This window comes from Notamacropus eugenii, chromosome 5 (genome assembly GCF_028372415.1).
Source record: "Notamacropus eugenii isolate mMacEug1 chromosome 5, mMacEug1.pri_v2, whole genome shotgun sequence".
NCBI classification, from domain to species: Eukaryota; Metazoa; Chordata; class Mammalia; order Diprotodontia; family Macropodidae; genus Notamacropus; species Notamacropus eugenii.
The window spans coordinates 411,962,283-411,978,372 of record NC_092876.1 but is presented as its reverse complement, the minus strand read 5'-3'; the positions used below and the strand labels follow the sequence as shown (position 1 = coordinate 411,978,372).

Sequence of the window (16,090 nt, the reverse complement as noted above, 5' to 3'; positions counted from 1 at the left end):
GTTTGGAATGATATTCTGAAGGGTAGAGTAGCTAGGAAACCAAGAATCACCTACCCAGCAAAACTGAATATAATCCTTCAAGGGGAAAAAAAAAAAAAAAAGAAATAGAGGACTTTCAAGCACCTAATGAAAAGACCAGAGCTGAAGAGAAAATCTGACTTTCAGAAAGGAATCAATAAGGTTAAAATGTTTATATTTGTATATGAAAAGATGATAATTTTAATTCCTAAGAACTTTATCACTCTTAGGGGAGTTAGAAGGAGTATAGATGGAGGGCATAGGAATGAGATGACTATGAGGGGATAATTTAAAAAATTAAAGAATGAGAAAGAGTTATGCACTGGGAGAAAGGGGAAGGGAAAGAAAAATGTGGAAAATTATCCCATATAAAGAGGTAAGAAAGGAAGAAGTTTTGCAATGGAAGGGAAAATGAGAGGTGAGGATGGCAGGCAATGCTTGAACCTTACTCTCGTTGTAATCGGTTCAAAGAGGGAATACCATACATACTCAGTTGGGTATAGAAATCTATTTTACCTAAAAGGGGAACAGAAGGGAAAAGGAGCTCATAGAAAGGAGGGCAGATTAAGGGAGGTAGTGGTCAGAAGCAAAACAGACTTTTTTTGAAAAAGACTTTTGAGGAGAGAAAGGAGAGAGAGAGGGAGAGAGAGAGAGAGAGAGAGAGAGAGAGAGAGTAGGATAAATGGAGGGGGGAGGGGCAGGCAAGGAGAAATAGACAGACATAAATCCACAGTTAACGTATGTTAACATAATAAATGTAAATAAGAATGGGATGACCTCACCCATAAAATGGAAGTGAATACCTGAATGGATTAAAAACAGAATGCAACACTATATTGTTTACAGGAAATACATTTTAAACAGAGAGACACATAGTAAAAATAAGAGGCTGAAGAAGAATCTGTCATGCTTCAGCTGAGGTCAAACAAACAAACGAAAAGACCAGGTGTAGGAATCATGCTCTCAGATAAAGCAAAACCAAAAATAGTCCTAATGAGAAAGAGATAAATGGGGGCAGCTAGGTGGCACAGTGGATAGAGCACCAAGCCTAAAGTTAGGGAGACTCATCTTCTTGAGTTCAAATCTTAGGACACTTACTAGCAGTGTGTCCCATGGAACATCACACAGCAGGCCTTTCTATCCTCCATTATCTCCATAGACCCCCTCATTGTACTCCTTTTCCAATCTTGCGCCAATCCATTGTTCTATATTTGGTTCTAACTGCAGCTTCTTGGCCCCTATAGATTCCTCAGGCAACTAGTAAGATGATCTGGTATTCCCTTCTCTTTGAGGACTTGCCACATTTTGCTATAATCCACACAGTCAAAGGCTTTAGTGCACTCAATGAAGGAGAAGTAGATGTTTATCTAGAACTCCTTTGCTTTTTCCTTAATCCAGAGATTGCTGGCAATTTGGTCCTTAGTTCCTCTGCCTCTTCCAAAAACCAGCTTGCTCTTCTGATAATTCTTGATTCACACATTGCTGAAGTCTAGCTGGAAAAATCTTAAGCATAGCCTTGCAGGTGTGTGATATGAGAACAATTGTTTGGTAATTTGAATATTCCTTGGCATTGCCCTCTTTTAGGATTGGGATGAAAACTGATCTTTTCCAATTCAGAGGCCACAGTTTGAGTTTTCAAAATTTGCCAACATGTTAAGTATAGCATTTTAACAGCACCATCTTTTAGGATTTTAAACAGCTCAGCTGGAGTTCCATCACCTCCACTAGCCTTGTTGTTAGCAATGTTTCCTAAGGCCCACTTGACTTCATTCTGCAGGATGTCTGGCTCTGTATCAACAACCATACCATTGTGGTTATTAGTGATGTTAAGATCTTTCTTATATAGTTCTTCTGTATATTCTTGCCATCTCTTCTTACTCTCTTCTACTTAGATTAAATCCCTACTATTTCTAATTTTTATCATGTCTGTTTTTGCATGAAACATTCTTTTGATATCTCTAATTTTCTTGAAGAAAAATCAAAGGAGAGATTAATAAAATAAAAACTAACAAAAACCATTTAACTAATAAAACTAAGAGCTAGTTTTATGAAAAAAATAAATCATTGGTTAATTTGGTCTAAAAAATGAAGAAAACCAAATTACCAATATCAAAAATGAAATTAATGAACTTACTACTAATGAAAAGGGAATTAAAGCAATTATTATGAGTTATTTTGCCCAATTACATGACAATAAATTTGACAATCTAAGTGAAATGGATGAATACAAAAATATAAATTTTCCAGATTAAGAGAAGAGGAAATAGAACTTAAATAGCCTTATTTTAGAAAAAGAAATTGAACAAACCATAAATGAACTCCCTAAGAAAAAATCCTTAGGATCAAATGGATTCACAAGTAAATACTATCAAATATTTAAAGAAACTAATTCCAATACCATGTAAACTATTTAGAAAAATAGGGAAAGGAGTCCTAATAAATAGCCTTTTTTGACACAAGTATGGTGCTGATATCTAAACCAAGAAGAGCAAAAACAGAGGGGAAAAAAGCTACAGACCAATTTCCCTAATGAATACTGATGCAAAAAAAAATTTAAATAAAATATTACAGCAAGGAGATTACAGCAACATATCACACATAATTCTATGGCCAGGTGGGATGCATATCAAGAGTACAGTGCTGATTCAATATTAGGAAAATAATCAGTATAATTTACCATATCAATAACAAAAGCAAAAAAAAAATAACATGATTGTTTTATAGATACAGAAAAAGCTTTTCACAGGATTCACAATGAAGCATGCTCTCTACCTCCAGAGAAAGAACTGATTTTGTCTGAATGCAAACTAAAGCATGTTTTTCCTTCCTTCCTTTCTTCTATCCTTCCTTCTCTCTCTCTCTCTCTCTCTCTCTCTCTCTCTCTCTCTCTCTCCAGGTCTTCCTGTACACAATGACTAATATGGAAATGTTTTACATGGTTGCACATGTATAAAATATATTAGATTGCTTACCATTTCACAGAAGGGAGAAGGGAAGGTCAGAATTTAGAACTTAGAACCTTTTTAAAAAAATGTTTTAACATGTAATTGGCGGAAAAATAAAATATTATATCATAAATTTTTTTAAGGAATGTAAGCTCAAAAAACCTCATTTATATACATTCTTTCAAGTGTTTTTAATAAAAATATTATATTTGTCAAAAGCATTTTTTGTATCTACTGAGATAATCATGTGATTTTTGTTACTTTTGTTATTGGTATGGTCAATTATGCTGATATTTTCCTAATATTAAACCATCCTTGCTTTCCTGATATAAATTCCACTTATTCACCATGTATAAACTTCATGACATATTGTTGCAGTCTCTTGACTGGTATTTTATTTAGGATTTTGGCATTCATATTCATTAAAAAATTTGGTATATAATTTTCTTCTTCTGTTTTTACTCTTCCTGGTTTGGGTATTAGCACCATATTTGTTTCCTAAAATCAGTGGCAGGACTCCTTCCTTGTCTATTATTTCAAATAACTTTTTTAACATTGAAATTAATTTATCTTTAAAAGTTTGGTAGAACTCACAATTATTTCAAATAACTTTTTTAACATTGAAATTAATTTATTTTTAAATGTTTGGTAGAATTCACTTACAATTATTTCAAATAACTTTTTTAACATTGAAATTAATTTATCTTTAAATGTTTGGTAGAATTCACTTACAATTATTTCAAATAACTTTTTTAACATTGAAATTAATTTATCTTTAAATGTTTGGTAGAATTCACTTACAAATACGGCTTGCCCTCATACCATTTTTCTTAGGAAACTCATTTATGACTTGATCAATTTATTTTTCTAAAATGTACTTATTTAGATATTCTATTTCCTCTTCTGTTAAGCTAGGCAGTTTATATTTGTATAATTATTCTTCCTTAATTTGTTAAATTCATTTGGATATAATTGGGCAAAAATAATTTCTTTGATTTCATCTTCACTGGTGTTATATTGCCCCTCGTCATTTCTGATGCTAGTAATTTGGTTTTCTTCTGACTGTGCACTTCTTGACAGCAAGGACTATCTTTTGCCTTTCTTTGTATTCCAGCAATTAGCACAGCATCTGGCACATAAGAGATGCTTAATAAATGTTTCTTGACTATTTATAAAAGCTGGGCAGTGAATGGGAGGATAGAAATGGGGAAAAGAGTTTGAGAGGGTAACTAGGAGAAGTTAAAATTATGCTGCTCAAAGAACCCAAAGCTGATAGTAGAGAGAATGCTGGATATCCTCCCCAATCTCTGCCCTAATGAAGGGAAGAAAAATGATGAAATATCACATAAGCAAATCAGACATGCCCTTTCTTGTACAAAACTGGAAAGCTGAAAAGCCACCTTCAGATTTGCTACCCAATGAGTTAATCTCATGCAGACTTGGAAGATTTATAGCATCCTCAATCTCTAGACTTCCTGAGGACTAGAAAGAGTTTAGGAAACTATTTTTGATGATTTTGATCACATCACTAAGTTTGGAGGCAATGTCATCTGGCAAAAGCAAAAACAGTAAAGACAGGAGTTGAAGGACTGATGATGGAGATCTGGAACACCCACTCTGAGACAGGTAGTCAGATAGACAGACGGACGGATGGACGGATGGACAGACAGATAGACAGATAGAGAGAGAGAGAGAGAGAGAGAGAGAGAGAGAGAGAGAGAGAGAGAGAGAGAGAGAGAGAGAGAGAGAGAGGTCAGAAATAAAGGGTCAGAGGTCCAAAATGAGGTTAACAAGTAATTGTGGAGTATAAGCTTCCTAATTTGAGAAACAATTCACTAGATGTAGCTCTGGATGAGATCTAAGAAAGTATCTAAGCCAAGCTCATTTTTACAGAGTAAGAAATTGAGGTCCAGAGTTTAAATCCCAAGGTCACATATTTGCTGTTGCCTTGGATTCAAGACCCTCCCAGATACCGGCCCTGAACAAATTGGGGGTGAAGAGACCTATTTTCTTGACTAAATCATTCAGAGAAAAGAATGGAACAGAGTTATAAGGAAAAGTATTCTTGAACAACAAGAGGAAATAAGCACAATTAAGGTTAAAAACACAAGCTTAAAATCACATTTAATGTTTACGGACATTTCAGATCATGGGAAAGAATTTTTTAAAAGGTCTCGGTGGAATAATTTAAAAAATATGTATCTGAGATTAAATTAGTTCTTATGTGGCCCTGTATTTTGCAAAGTGTATATACTTATAATTGTGTGGTTATAAATACATAACAAAGTTCCAGAGAAGGGCCTGTAGTGCAGATAAGGTTTGAATACAATAAAGAAATTTAAAACTATATTAAAAACAAAAACTCGGATTTGTGCAAAGGTCCATTTAAATCAAATTATTTTTCCAGGAAGCCGCATTGAGCAGAAATAGTAAAAAAGGAAAATAATAGTTAATATTTACATAACCCTTCATATTTACAAAGTGCTTTACACATACTTTGTCATTTAATTTTATCCTTACAAGAGCCCTAGGACATGCTATTATCATCCTTTTTACAGATGAAGAAACTGAGGCTGAAAGAGCTTAAACGACTTCCCCAAAATCATACTGCATATATCTGAAGCAAAATTCAAATTCAGATCTTTTTGACTCAGAGTCTATATTGCCAGGGAGTTAGCAGAGTGAGTATTTTATTGAATGACAAAGATGGGAAATAAGTTAATCATAGGTTCAAAAGCACGATAAAACGGATGGAGGCTTCAGGGTATAGTAGATCAAGTTCAAGATCTGGAATCAAGAGAAACATGAATTCAAATCTTGCCTTAAATAATCTCTAATTCTATGACCATTAGAAAGTCAAAGTCTCCACTTTCTCAGCTGTAAAATGTGAACAATTCTTGCACTATCTACATCTTATAAAACTTTCTTAAGAAAAATGCTTTCCAAATTTTAAAGCACTGTACAAATTGAAATGTTGGAATGATGGGAGAGAAGCCAGTTATATTATGGATTGGGAAGGAAGGGACTGAGGGATTGAAGGTCACATTGAAGGCAAAGCACAAGTACATTAAATATTTTTTAATGCATTTTTTTCGGTCACAGCAACGGGACTGGTCCATGGCTAAACCTAACTCAGCTGGATAAGTATACATGAAGCGGACAGAGAATATCAGTCTACAAGTGGTGACATCTAAGGAGCATAATTCTTTGATATGAGAGGTGTTGAAAATAATAAAAACTAACCTCCTGTATTGCTTTAGGCTGGATTTGTATATTTATCTCCGAAGCATTGAGGAAGGACCACTTTATCAATATATCTTCTCTTTTTTCTTTCATATGAAGTTCCAGCTATTAATGGAAAAATAGATTATTAAGATTTATGATTTTATGGTAGCTGTTTTAACAAAAATACATTTGTTTTCAAATTCAGTAGTTTTGTTCCTCATGATGTATTATTAAATTTGCTGGAGAAAGAGAGAGAAAAAAGAATCACAATAAATATTACTTAAATGGAATGGATACTTTTCTTTTTTCTTACCATCTTCACCCGTCACATTGAATTACCTTCCAAGTTGTGTCAACTCTACCTCTAAACCTCTCATATCTGTCCTTTTTCTTTCTCTCTGTTCCCAGGGCTACCACCCTAGGTCGAGACCCTCATCATCTCTGTTTTATTCTAATGCAATAGCCACTTAAGTGGTCTCTTTGCCTCCAATCTTTCCCCTTTTTTAATCCACCCTCTTTGTTGAACTGAATTATTGAACTCTAGCCAAACAAAATAAATAGGATAAGAAAAATAATTGCCATAGGTTCATAATAACTTCCTTTCATTTTTCATCTTTCCCTATAAGTCAAAGTGATTGTGTAAAAACCAGATATTTTAGTTTCATTAATGCAATGCAATTAGCAAACAGTCATACAAAAGGGCAGGTCATTAGGTATTAAAGTCTTTTGGAGACTAGCACCATCTTATGATTTTTCATTACAGAAACATGAGGGAATTGGACATTGACTTACTCTTGGTCTTAATACTAAATCTATGATGATTGCATATAGGCTAGCTATAATGCATATATTTTATGTAGCCCACAAAATTCCAATCTGCAACAAAAATCACTGAAGCAGAGCTCCAAACATCATCAATTAATTTATCAGAGAGACTAATAGTCCCTAATCAGTTGGGTCCAAGACCTTCCTCACAGTCCAGGTCCCTGACGATCAGGGAACCTCCTAGGATTGCCTAGTCTTCAGAAGCAGAAGAACTCCCATGATTAGCTAAAAGCAATGTCCATTGATCATAACCACTTTGTCAGCAGGCTTTTTAAGGGTCATTAACTACAAGTCATCACCAATAAAATGAGAGCTCCAAAATTTCAGTTAATTGAGGATTCTAGGTAACTGAGCTTCTGGTGAATTAGAGATATCTAACCATGAATATTTTCATATTCTTATTAGTTTAACTTCTAAATATAGTCTCATAACAGTATAAATTTGAAAAGATATTGGAGACCAGGGTACAACTAAAAGAACACTGGCTCTGGAATCAGAGGACTTGAGATCAAATCCAGCTTCTAAACTTTTTTGGCCCTCAGTTTCCACATCTGTAAAATGAGTCTGTTGGACTAGATGGACCCTGAGGTCCTTTCCAGATCAAAGATTCTGTGAATAAGAAGGTATATGAATTAGTAATTACTGACATCCTCTCAATCTGAATTATTTTTGGGGAAGGGGAAGGTAATAATATTATCTGATTTTTGCAATTCTACATATCTTTAAATTTTATTCATTTATTTTCAAAATCATATAACTCCACCCCTGATTTTATTTGTATATACGTGGTCTCATCCTAAGTTCTTTCCAACTTAATTTTCTTGTGGTGATTTCTGCTTTCTCATATAGCACCCTGGGAATTTAGGGGTTGAGAAGAAATGTGGTGATCTCACTCTCACTGGAAATAAGGAGAGGTCAATATAACAATGTCTGTAGATCTCTTCCATTTCCATGTCAATTTGTTACCTTCCTTCCAATTTTATTTCTAAATGCTCCTGGGATGATCTGACTTAGTTGAGTCTTAAGCCAGGTTTTAACCAGAGTTGTTTTCCTCTCCAGCATCATTTTGTACTGTTTTGTGAGGTGATAGGGTCACATCTATACCTGTAAAGTAGTTCTTTTAAAATAGCTCACATCCTACTTAAAGCCACAACATTAAAGCCCTACTTAAAGCCACTTGGTGAGGCGGTGAGGGGTGAGGGAGAGGAAGAAAGTTGTTTTTTTTTTTATTAAGATGGCTCATCTTATATATGACATAATTTATATGGTGCATAGCACATATTAGTTAATTTGCAATGTCTTCCTTTCATTTCGCATAAAGGAAGTATGATTTGGGAGAGTTCCATGGCAAGTTTTCATGATATGAAAAGGAAAAAAACCATTAAATTTTACCTGTAAATGAAAAGGGGATAGATGTACATCATATGACTGACATTTTGAAGCATCAGATGAGGCAGAGAGCACGTGGACAATAAACTGAATTGAATCTCCTCCGACATTATAGGATACCACCTGAGGGAGGAGGGAGGAGGAAGTATTTAATTAAAATTTCAAAATATAAACAAATTTTATAGAGTAACAAAAATCTTGCATATATACAATTTGCATATTTTTTGTTTAGTAGAATTCCATAGATAGCCATGAGTTTAAATTTTCTAAATTTTGATTCAATATCATGCAGCATTTGAAAACCTGGAAACAGCATTCTAAAATGTCCCCTAACACAGATTAGATTTTTCCCAGAAGTTCAACATGGCGATTGCCAAATCAGTTGTTTTGATCCTTCTCCCTTTAGGCATACTTGCTAGCATTAAGTTTTCTATGTATTCGCAGTCAGTAAGTCAACAACACCATTAGTCAATAAGCATTTATTAAGCACCTAGTAAGTTCTGGGAACTTTACTAAGTGCTAAAGGATAGAAAGACAAAAAAGCAGTTCCTGCTCTCAAAGAGCTCACAGTCTGATGCAGAAATAAAAAACAATGTACGTAAGCAGACAAAAAAGCATTAGCATTTCCTGAGATCAGGAAAGGCTTCTTGCAAAAAATGTGAGTTTAGTTGGCACTTGAAAGAAGCCAGGAAAACCACAAGTCAGGTATAAGGAAGGGGAGCATTCCAGCATCAATGATAGTTAATCAAAATGTATGGAGTAAGAAGATGGAGTTATCTTATACAAGAAACAGCCAATATGCCAGTATCACTGGACCACAGAATGGGGGGTGGGGGCAGGGATGTTAAAATATATTAAAACTAGAAAGGTAAGAAGGTATCAGGTTATGAAGGTTATGACAAAGAAAGGTTGAATGGGGGAAGAGGCAGGTGTAACATGATGAGACTTGCATTTTAGGAAGATCAATTTGACATCTAAGTAGAGGATGGACTGGTGTGGGGAGAGATTTGTGACAGGGAAACCACCCAGAAAGGGTTGACTGACTGGGAGAATGTTGACTCACTTGACAATAATTAGAAAATTAGAAAGAGGGAAACATAGTGGGAGAGAGAATAATGAGTTCAGCTTTTAGATATATTTAGTTTAAAATATCTATGGGGCATCAAGTTCAAGATACCTAAAGGCAATTCAAATCTGGAGGTTAGGGGAAAAATTCAGGGTTGGTTAAGTAGATCTGATATCAACACATAGTAAAATCTATTAGACTTATGTGCTTTCCAAAAAGAAGTGCCCCAGATCTGGAAATCATAGTTACAGATGTTATGACTATAAATTCAGAATATAAGAACTTGCTTGTATGTTGCACTTATACAACATCCTTGTAACATGTACATATTTGGGGGGAGAAGACAAGGAGAAGATGAGAAAATAAGTAGATTGGAATGAGGAACAGCATGGGGCTAAGGGAAGGAGGGTAACTGCCATGATTTATGAATGCAAATATCATGCCCTCCCACCAAAAAAAACCCCTAATAGAATCCTAAGAATTTAAAATTTAAAGTTATTAAACATGTTACATAATGAAGCATAAAAAGAATAATTCAAAAATTTATTTAAGAGAACAAACATCATAAAATGTTAGCCTTCCATGACTAAAATAAACTGTCAAATCAAAGTACACATGTGAATCTTGAAGATTTGGAATTTTTTTGCTATTGCTATTGATACGATTACGGAGAAATATCATGAGCCTATAATGTAAATTCAGCCAATAAATAAGCAAAGGGTCTTACTGGATAAAGACCAGGAGAGCAACAACCTCACCTCACCCTGTATCATACCACCTTGGAAATACCAAATGCTTGCAGATGTCCAGGATTAGCTCTAAAAACAAGCTGCACAAAAAAGCCTGAAGATTGGGCCAGTGCCTCCCCACCCTCAGGTGAGCAGAATTCAACTTTAACAAAAAATTCACTCAAGATATAGGTTAGAAAAATGAGGAAACAATAAAAAAAAGTACTTGATTATAATAAGTTCTATAGTGACAAGAGATAAATCCAGAAGAAGACAACAATGTGAAAAGGGCTAGAGGATCACACAGATTTAGCAGCTTCCACAGTAAGGGAGTGGATGGCTTGGAATAAGATATTTTAGAAAGCAAAGGAACTAGAATTACAACCTACTCAGCAAAAACAAATATCCTTCAGGGGGAAAATGGACAATGAAAGAGAAGACTTTCGAGCACTGCTAATGAAAAGATGAGAGCTGAAAATCTAACATTCAAATACGAGACTCAAGAAAAGCATTAAAAAGAAAAACCATATGGGACTCAGTAAGATTAAACTGTTTCCATTCCTGTATGAGAAGATGATACATGTAACTCTTAAGAACTTTATCATTTTTAGGGCAGACAGAAGAAGTCTATGTAGACAGAAGGCAAAAGTATAAATAAATTGATTATGTTGGGATGTCTCAAAAAAACAAGAGACCATAACTGTGAATGTGAATGGAATGAACTCCTAAAACAAAAGCAGACAGGACAATGGATTAGAATCCAACAATTTGTTGCTTACAAAAGACACATTTGAACAGAAATACACACAGAGTTAAAATAAGGGGCTGGAGCAGAGTCTCTACTATGCTTCAGCTGAAATTAAAAAAGGGAAAGGTAGCAATCATGATCTCAGATGAAGCAAAATCAAAACCAGACTTAATTAAAAGAGATAACCAGGGAAACTACATTTTACTAAAAGGTACGACACATAACGAAATAATATTAAAAAATTTACAGAGCTTCTCTAATAAAAGCCTCTTTTCTCAAATATATAGGGAACTGAGTCAAATTTATAAAAATAAGAGCCATTCCACAATGGATAAATCATCAAAGGATATGAGCAGGCAATTTCCAGAAAAAGAAACCAAAGCTAGCTATAGCATGGACCATAAATGAGAGCAACTCCTTCCATCTTGGTGAATTCAGTACAACTCCCTGCATCTTGTGTCAAACATTAGCTCACCAATTAAAGGACCTCCTTACCCCAATCATTTCTCCACAAGAACATCCTATATGATAATATCTGTTCAGGGAGACTTCAGAGGTTCTCTGATTTAAGGAATCAACTTGGTCTTTCAGATGAAGATATCTTATCTAATGAGCTCTTACAACAAACTCAACAAACTCCTTTTGCCTGAAGCCTTCCTCCACCTTTGCGGTTGAAGCACATAGGAGCCCTATGTAAACTGCCTCTGGGGAGTCTTTTGCCCATTTGGGTGGAGCTACCTTGTTGGCAACTCAATAAGATTCCAGAAGATGAGGAAAGATAATCAAGATTAGAATGTAGGGTGAAAGAGAGAGATGATACTTAGGGCAGATTGTTGAAGAAGGGGATCAGGTGTATGTGTAGAAGGGCTGGACTCGGTGAGAAGAGTGATCTTTTTCCTCAGTGTTTGGAGTAAAATACGAAATGGGAAGGGATGATAGCAACTCACTGTGAGATAAGGAAAAGGGATTACATGTGTCATAACTTCTTCTCATCTCCCAGTCAATTAATATCATTACTTAGAGGGACAGAAATGAAGGATGAAAGAATAGGAAGTTTATAAAGTTGGGGTGTAAATCTTCTGGAATAAGACATGGTCAACAATATCCCTGGAGAGAACACCAAGAAGGCCCAAAGTAGCAACTAAATAAGACTTATTATTAATTAATTAATTATATTATGTTATTTATTAATTTAAATTATTAATTTAATAATTAAATTATATTAATTCATTAATAAGATGTTAACTGTAGCAGAGACCTAAAGGCACCTTGAAGGCTGAGAGTTGCCTCAGCTGTGAAAATTCCAACACTTCTTTTCCTCAGGATGAACTACCATTAAACCATCAGGGAAGATCTGGGTGTCAATTTTTGTTATTCTCCTGGGAAGTTACTGACCCTACTACTGAGAATGGATGTGAGAATCTGAAATATCAAAAGGAGAGATAATAAAAGTAACAAACATAATTGTCATTTATACGTATCTATCTTTCTCAAATACATACAGGACAGAACATTTTTCCTTTCACCTTTCTTCTTCCCCTGCTCTCCCTTCTCCCACTAAACCCTGCCTTCAACTTTTCCCAATCTTCATTATAAACTCAAAAACAATAAAATTTATATTCTGTAGAGTGGCCCAAAGTTTGAATTACAATAGCTTCAAAACAGGGCTTTCTAATCTGGGATCCACAAACTTGTTTAAAAAAATTTGTTTTGGTGAATATATTTCAATATAATCAGTTTCCTTTGTTATCCAATGTATTCTATGCACTTAAAAAATTATTCTGAGAAGGGGTCTGCACGCTTCACCAGAATGCCAGAGGTTCATGATCCAGAAAAGGGTCAGAGCTTCTGCTCTTAAGAAAATTTACTTAAAACAAGAATTGACCTTTCTCCATAGAAATAAGGTAATTCAAATTTTCATGAGGTCCTCTCTGAAAAAAAAAATTTATGTATCATCTATTCCTTCATAATATTATAGCCCTATAATTTTACAAAAGATTTAAAAAATTTGTAATGTGAGAAATACAGTTTGTCTTTTTAATAATAAATGAACCACAATTCTAAAATCCCTTGATATCTACTACAGTTAATACTTTTTTATAGTCAATACTTTTCATATATTTCTGTCTTGCAAAGAAATCATTTTATTTAAGGTGCCATCTTTGTAAAAGTATAAACCATAATGATTTCCAAAGAACTTGGGATAGAATCCAAGAATGACCTAAGAATGTCGATCTAAGGTCAAACCTGTTACTGTTCCTTGAATAGCTCTTCTTAAGGAAGTTAAGGGTCATATAACCCTCTGTGTGATATATGCAATCAAATGCAGGTAAAAAAATATTAATCAAGCAAATTTTCTGTTTAAACTAGAGTTTTGCTAACCTCCTTTGGTCCTTAACAAAAGTGCTACTTTCTGCTGAACATTATGTTGTAAGTTTGTCTATCTTGGAGATTTTAAGTTTATTTTAAAGTTGGTTATTGTTCTTACTGAACAGTTTGTTTTTAAAGCCGATTTTTTAAAAAAATAGCACATAACCTTTTTGAAATAATTCATTTTGCTAAATGAAAAAATATCTAAGTAACCCCACATAGAGAAAAAAAAGTAATAGCCCATAAAACATATTTGGCTCTTTAAGACTTAAAAAGAAAGCTGTGATCTATTTGGTTTATTCCTGTTATATTTTGAAATCTATACGAACTTATGTAAAATTATGAAGAAACTTAAAGGATGGTTTAATTAGTACCTTCAACCAGAAAAAGAAAATTTCATGTTACCATTGTATTTTTACCACATGAAACTTCACTCTCTCCATTTCTAGATATATTGCAACCACCTGAGAAAAGGTTAACTAGAAAGTCTAAAACTTCTGAAACATAAGATTTGGATACTTATGGGTCACTAACCAGAAAGTCTTAAGAAAGAAGTGACTAGTTATGTAAAGCATGACCTTTTGGGATCTAAATATTTTTATAAGGCCTCTCTTCTATTATTTTCTACAATCCTTCATCTCTCCAAATGAAATTATTTTATGGGCCAGTAATTCCCCTTTACTGTTCTTCTTTAAATGGATGATTTTAAAGTCCATCATGTTTTAACTAAATGGGAAACAGCCTGGCAAAACATAATTTTGCTAGACTTTAATATCTGCTTTAGCATCTTGTGACATGACAAAACACTACCTATATCTGGGACATAATGACAAAATACATTGAATGCGGAGAATTTTTAAGAGGCACATTTGTGACTTTACTGAAACAAGAATAATCATTCCAAATCTACCAAATGGGAAAGGGCAAAATGTGTGATGAAATAACGACATTTGTGCATTGTAAGCTTTATTATACAGGCAGCACCCAGTTTATAAACAGATTTTGTTTTATTGGTCAAAAATTAGGAATTTGGATTAAAGGTTCTTTTTAGTCCTAATTTTCTTTGAACCTAGATTGTTTGGAACATGAAGCATACTTTTACACAGAAATATAAACAGTGATTAAGTAACCCTGATATTTCAAATTCCTCCAGTGGCATATTCCCCTCCCACCCACTCCATGACACTGTATCCCTAGTTACCCTCTTCAGCACTGGATGGGCCTTCTCTAACACTCCTGTCACACTGATCCTGGAAAGGGAGTTGGAATACTCCTTGTTTCCCATTGTCACTTCCAGAATCTCCCTTTGCCTCCTTCACTCTTTTGAAATCCACATAAATAAAATTTTCTACCCAATTTTTTCTTCATTTTCTACCAAAACTATGGTAGCTATATATAATATACTAATTCCTAGGTCATCATCAGTCCTTTCTCAAGGAGTCAAGCATTCAGTTCCTTTTCTTCTCTTTCTCAAATGCTGCCCTTATCTTTGGGGTCTTAAAAATTCAAACTTCCTGTCCTCCCACTTCCTCAACCTCCTTAATCCCATGACCTACCCCTTCAATCTACTTCAGCAACACATAGGGATGATTACATGCTAGCAATTGCCATTACTCAAAAGCTTCCTATCTGACTTGTTATACCTCTCCCTATACTTCACTCCCATCTCTGTTCTTTGCCTTCATTGAGACCTTCATTCCCTTTATCCTTAAGTACTTTCTCAGACCATTACTCGCCTTTAACTTCATTCTTTCCCTCTTCAGTCTCAACTCAATAGTTAGTCATTTCAACTCTACATTAGCAACTTCTCTTGAATCTCTGGCCTCCCTCATCCTACTGATCATTTCCTGCCAAAGCTCAGCCTTGAATTACTCCCACCATCTACTTCCTCAGCTTCTACTCATGAGCTGCTAAATGAAGCTACAGAAAATCCCACAACCATTTCTAGGTACATTAAAAATTCATGTAATCCAACCTCAACCTGTGGCAGCCAAGTAGTCCTTTTATTCCTCTCTGTTTTCCTAACTCCCCACAGAGGCTATTCCAAATATTCTTGTCCTCCTTGAAGCCATCTCACACTTCTTCACCCTTCCTTCTCTCAGATAAGGTCCTTGCCTCTTACTTTGTTGAAAAAACTGAGGCCATTCAATGTGAACTTTGTCTTCTCCCCTTCTCATCTTAAAACCCCATTTCACCCAGGATCTGACAATCAGACACTTCTTGCCAAGGCCAGCTCCTATAAATATGCACTTGATCCCATACTCTACTATTTTCTCTAGGAGGCTGCATCTTTAATCATCCCCTCTTCCCTAGAATCTTTACCTTCAACAACTGATTCATTCTCTACTGCCTTTTTTTAAAAGTCCAATTTTCTGCCATCTTTAAAAAACATCCACTAAACCCTCTCCCCTCTCCCCTCCTTCAGATAGAATGGTATATTTCTCCTTTCTTTCTCAAACTCCTTGAGAAAGTTGTCTCCACTTGTCTCCACTTCCCTTCTTCTTACTTCTCCCTCACAGACTTCTTTGGAATATGACTTTCAACCTAATTATTCAATGGAAACTATCCTTCAAAAGTGATCAGTGATTCCTTCACTGACAAATCTGATCATCTCCTTTTTAGTCCTAATCCTTCTTGACCTATCTGTTGTATTTAACTTCTGAACATTCTTTCCTCTCTGAATTTTTGTCACATCATTCTTATTTGGCTCCTATCTATGGGACTACTCCTCAGACTACTCAACTGGTTTATAATTATCATAAGGGAACTTTTAATT

At 34.8% G+C, this 16,090-nt stretch overlaps 1 protein-coding gene across 12 annotated transcripts in view; it reads right to left on the bottom strand.

The window, feature by feature from the left end:
- C2CD2 (C2 calcium dependent domain containing 2) overlaps positions 1–16,090 on the bottom strand; it is a 155,155-nt gene that overhangs the window by 98,523 nt on the left and 40,542 nt on the right. For all 12 annotated transcript variants that reach the window (XM_072614753.1, XM_072614750.1, XM_072614755.1 and 9 more), the window contains 2 exons: positions 8,406–8,525; positions 6,207–6,311 (listed from right to left, as the gene is read on the bottom strand). In XM_072614753.1, coding sequence (XP_072470854.1) covers positions 6,207–6,311; positions 8,406–8,525 — 225 coding nt within the window. The remainder of the gene's footprint in view (positions 1–6,206; positions 6,312–8,405; positions 8,526–16,090) is intronic.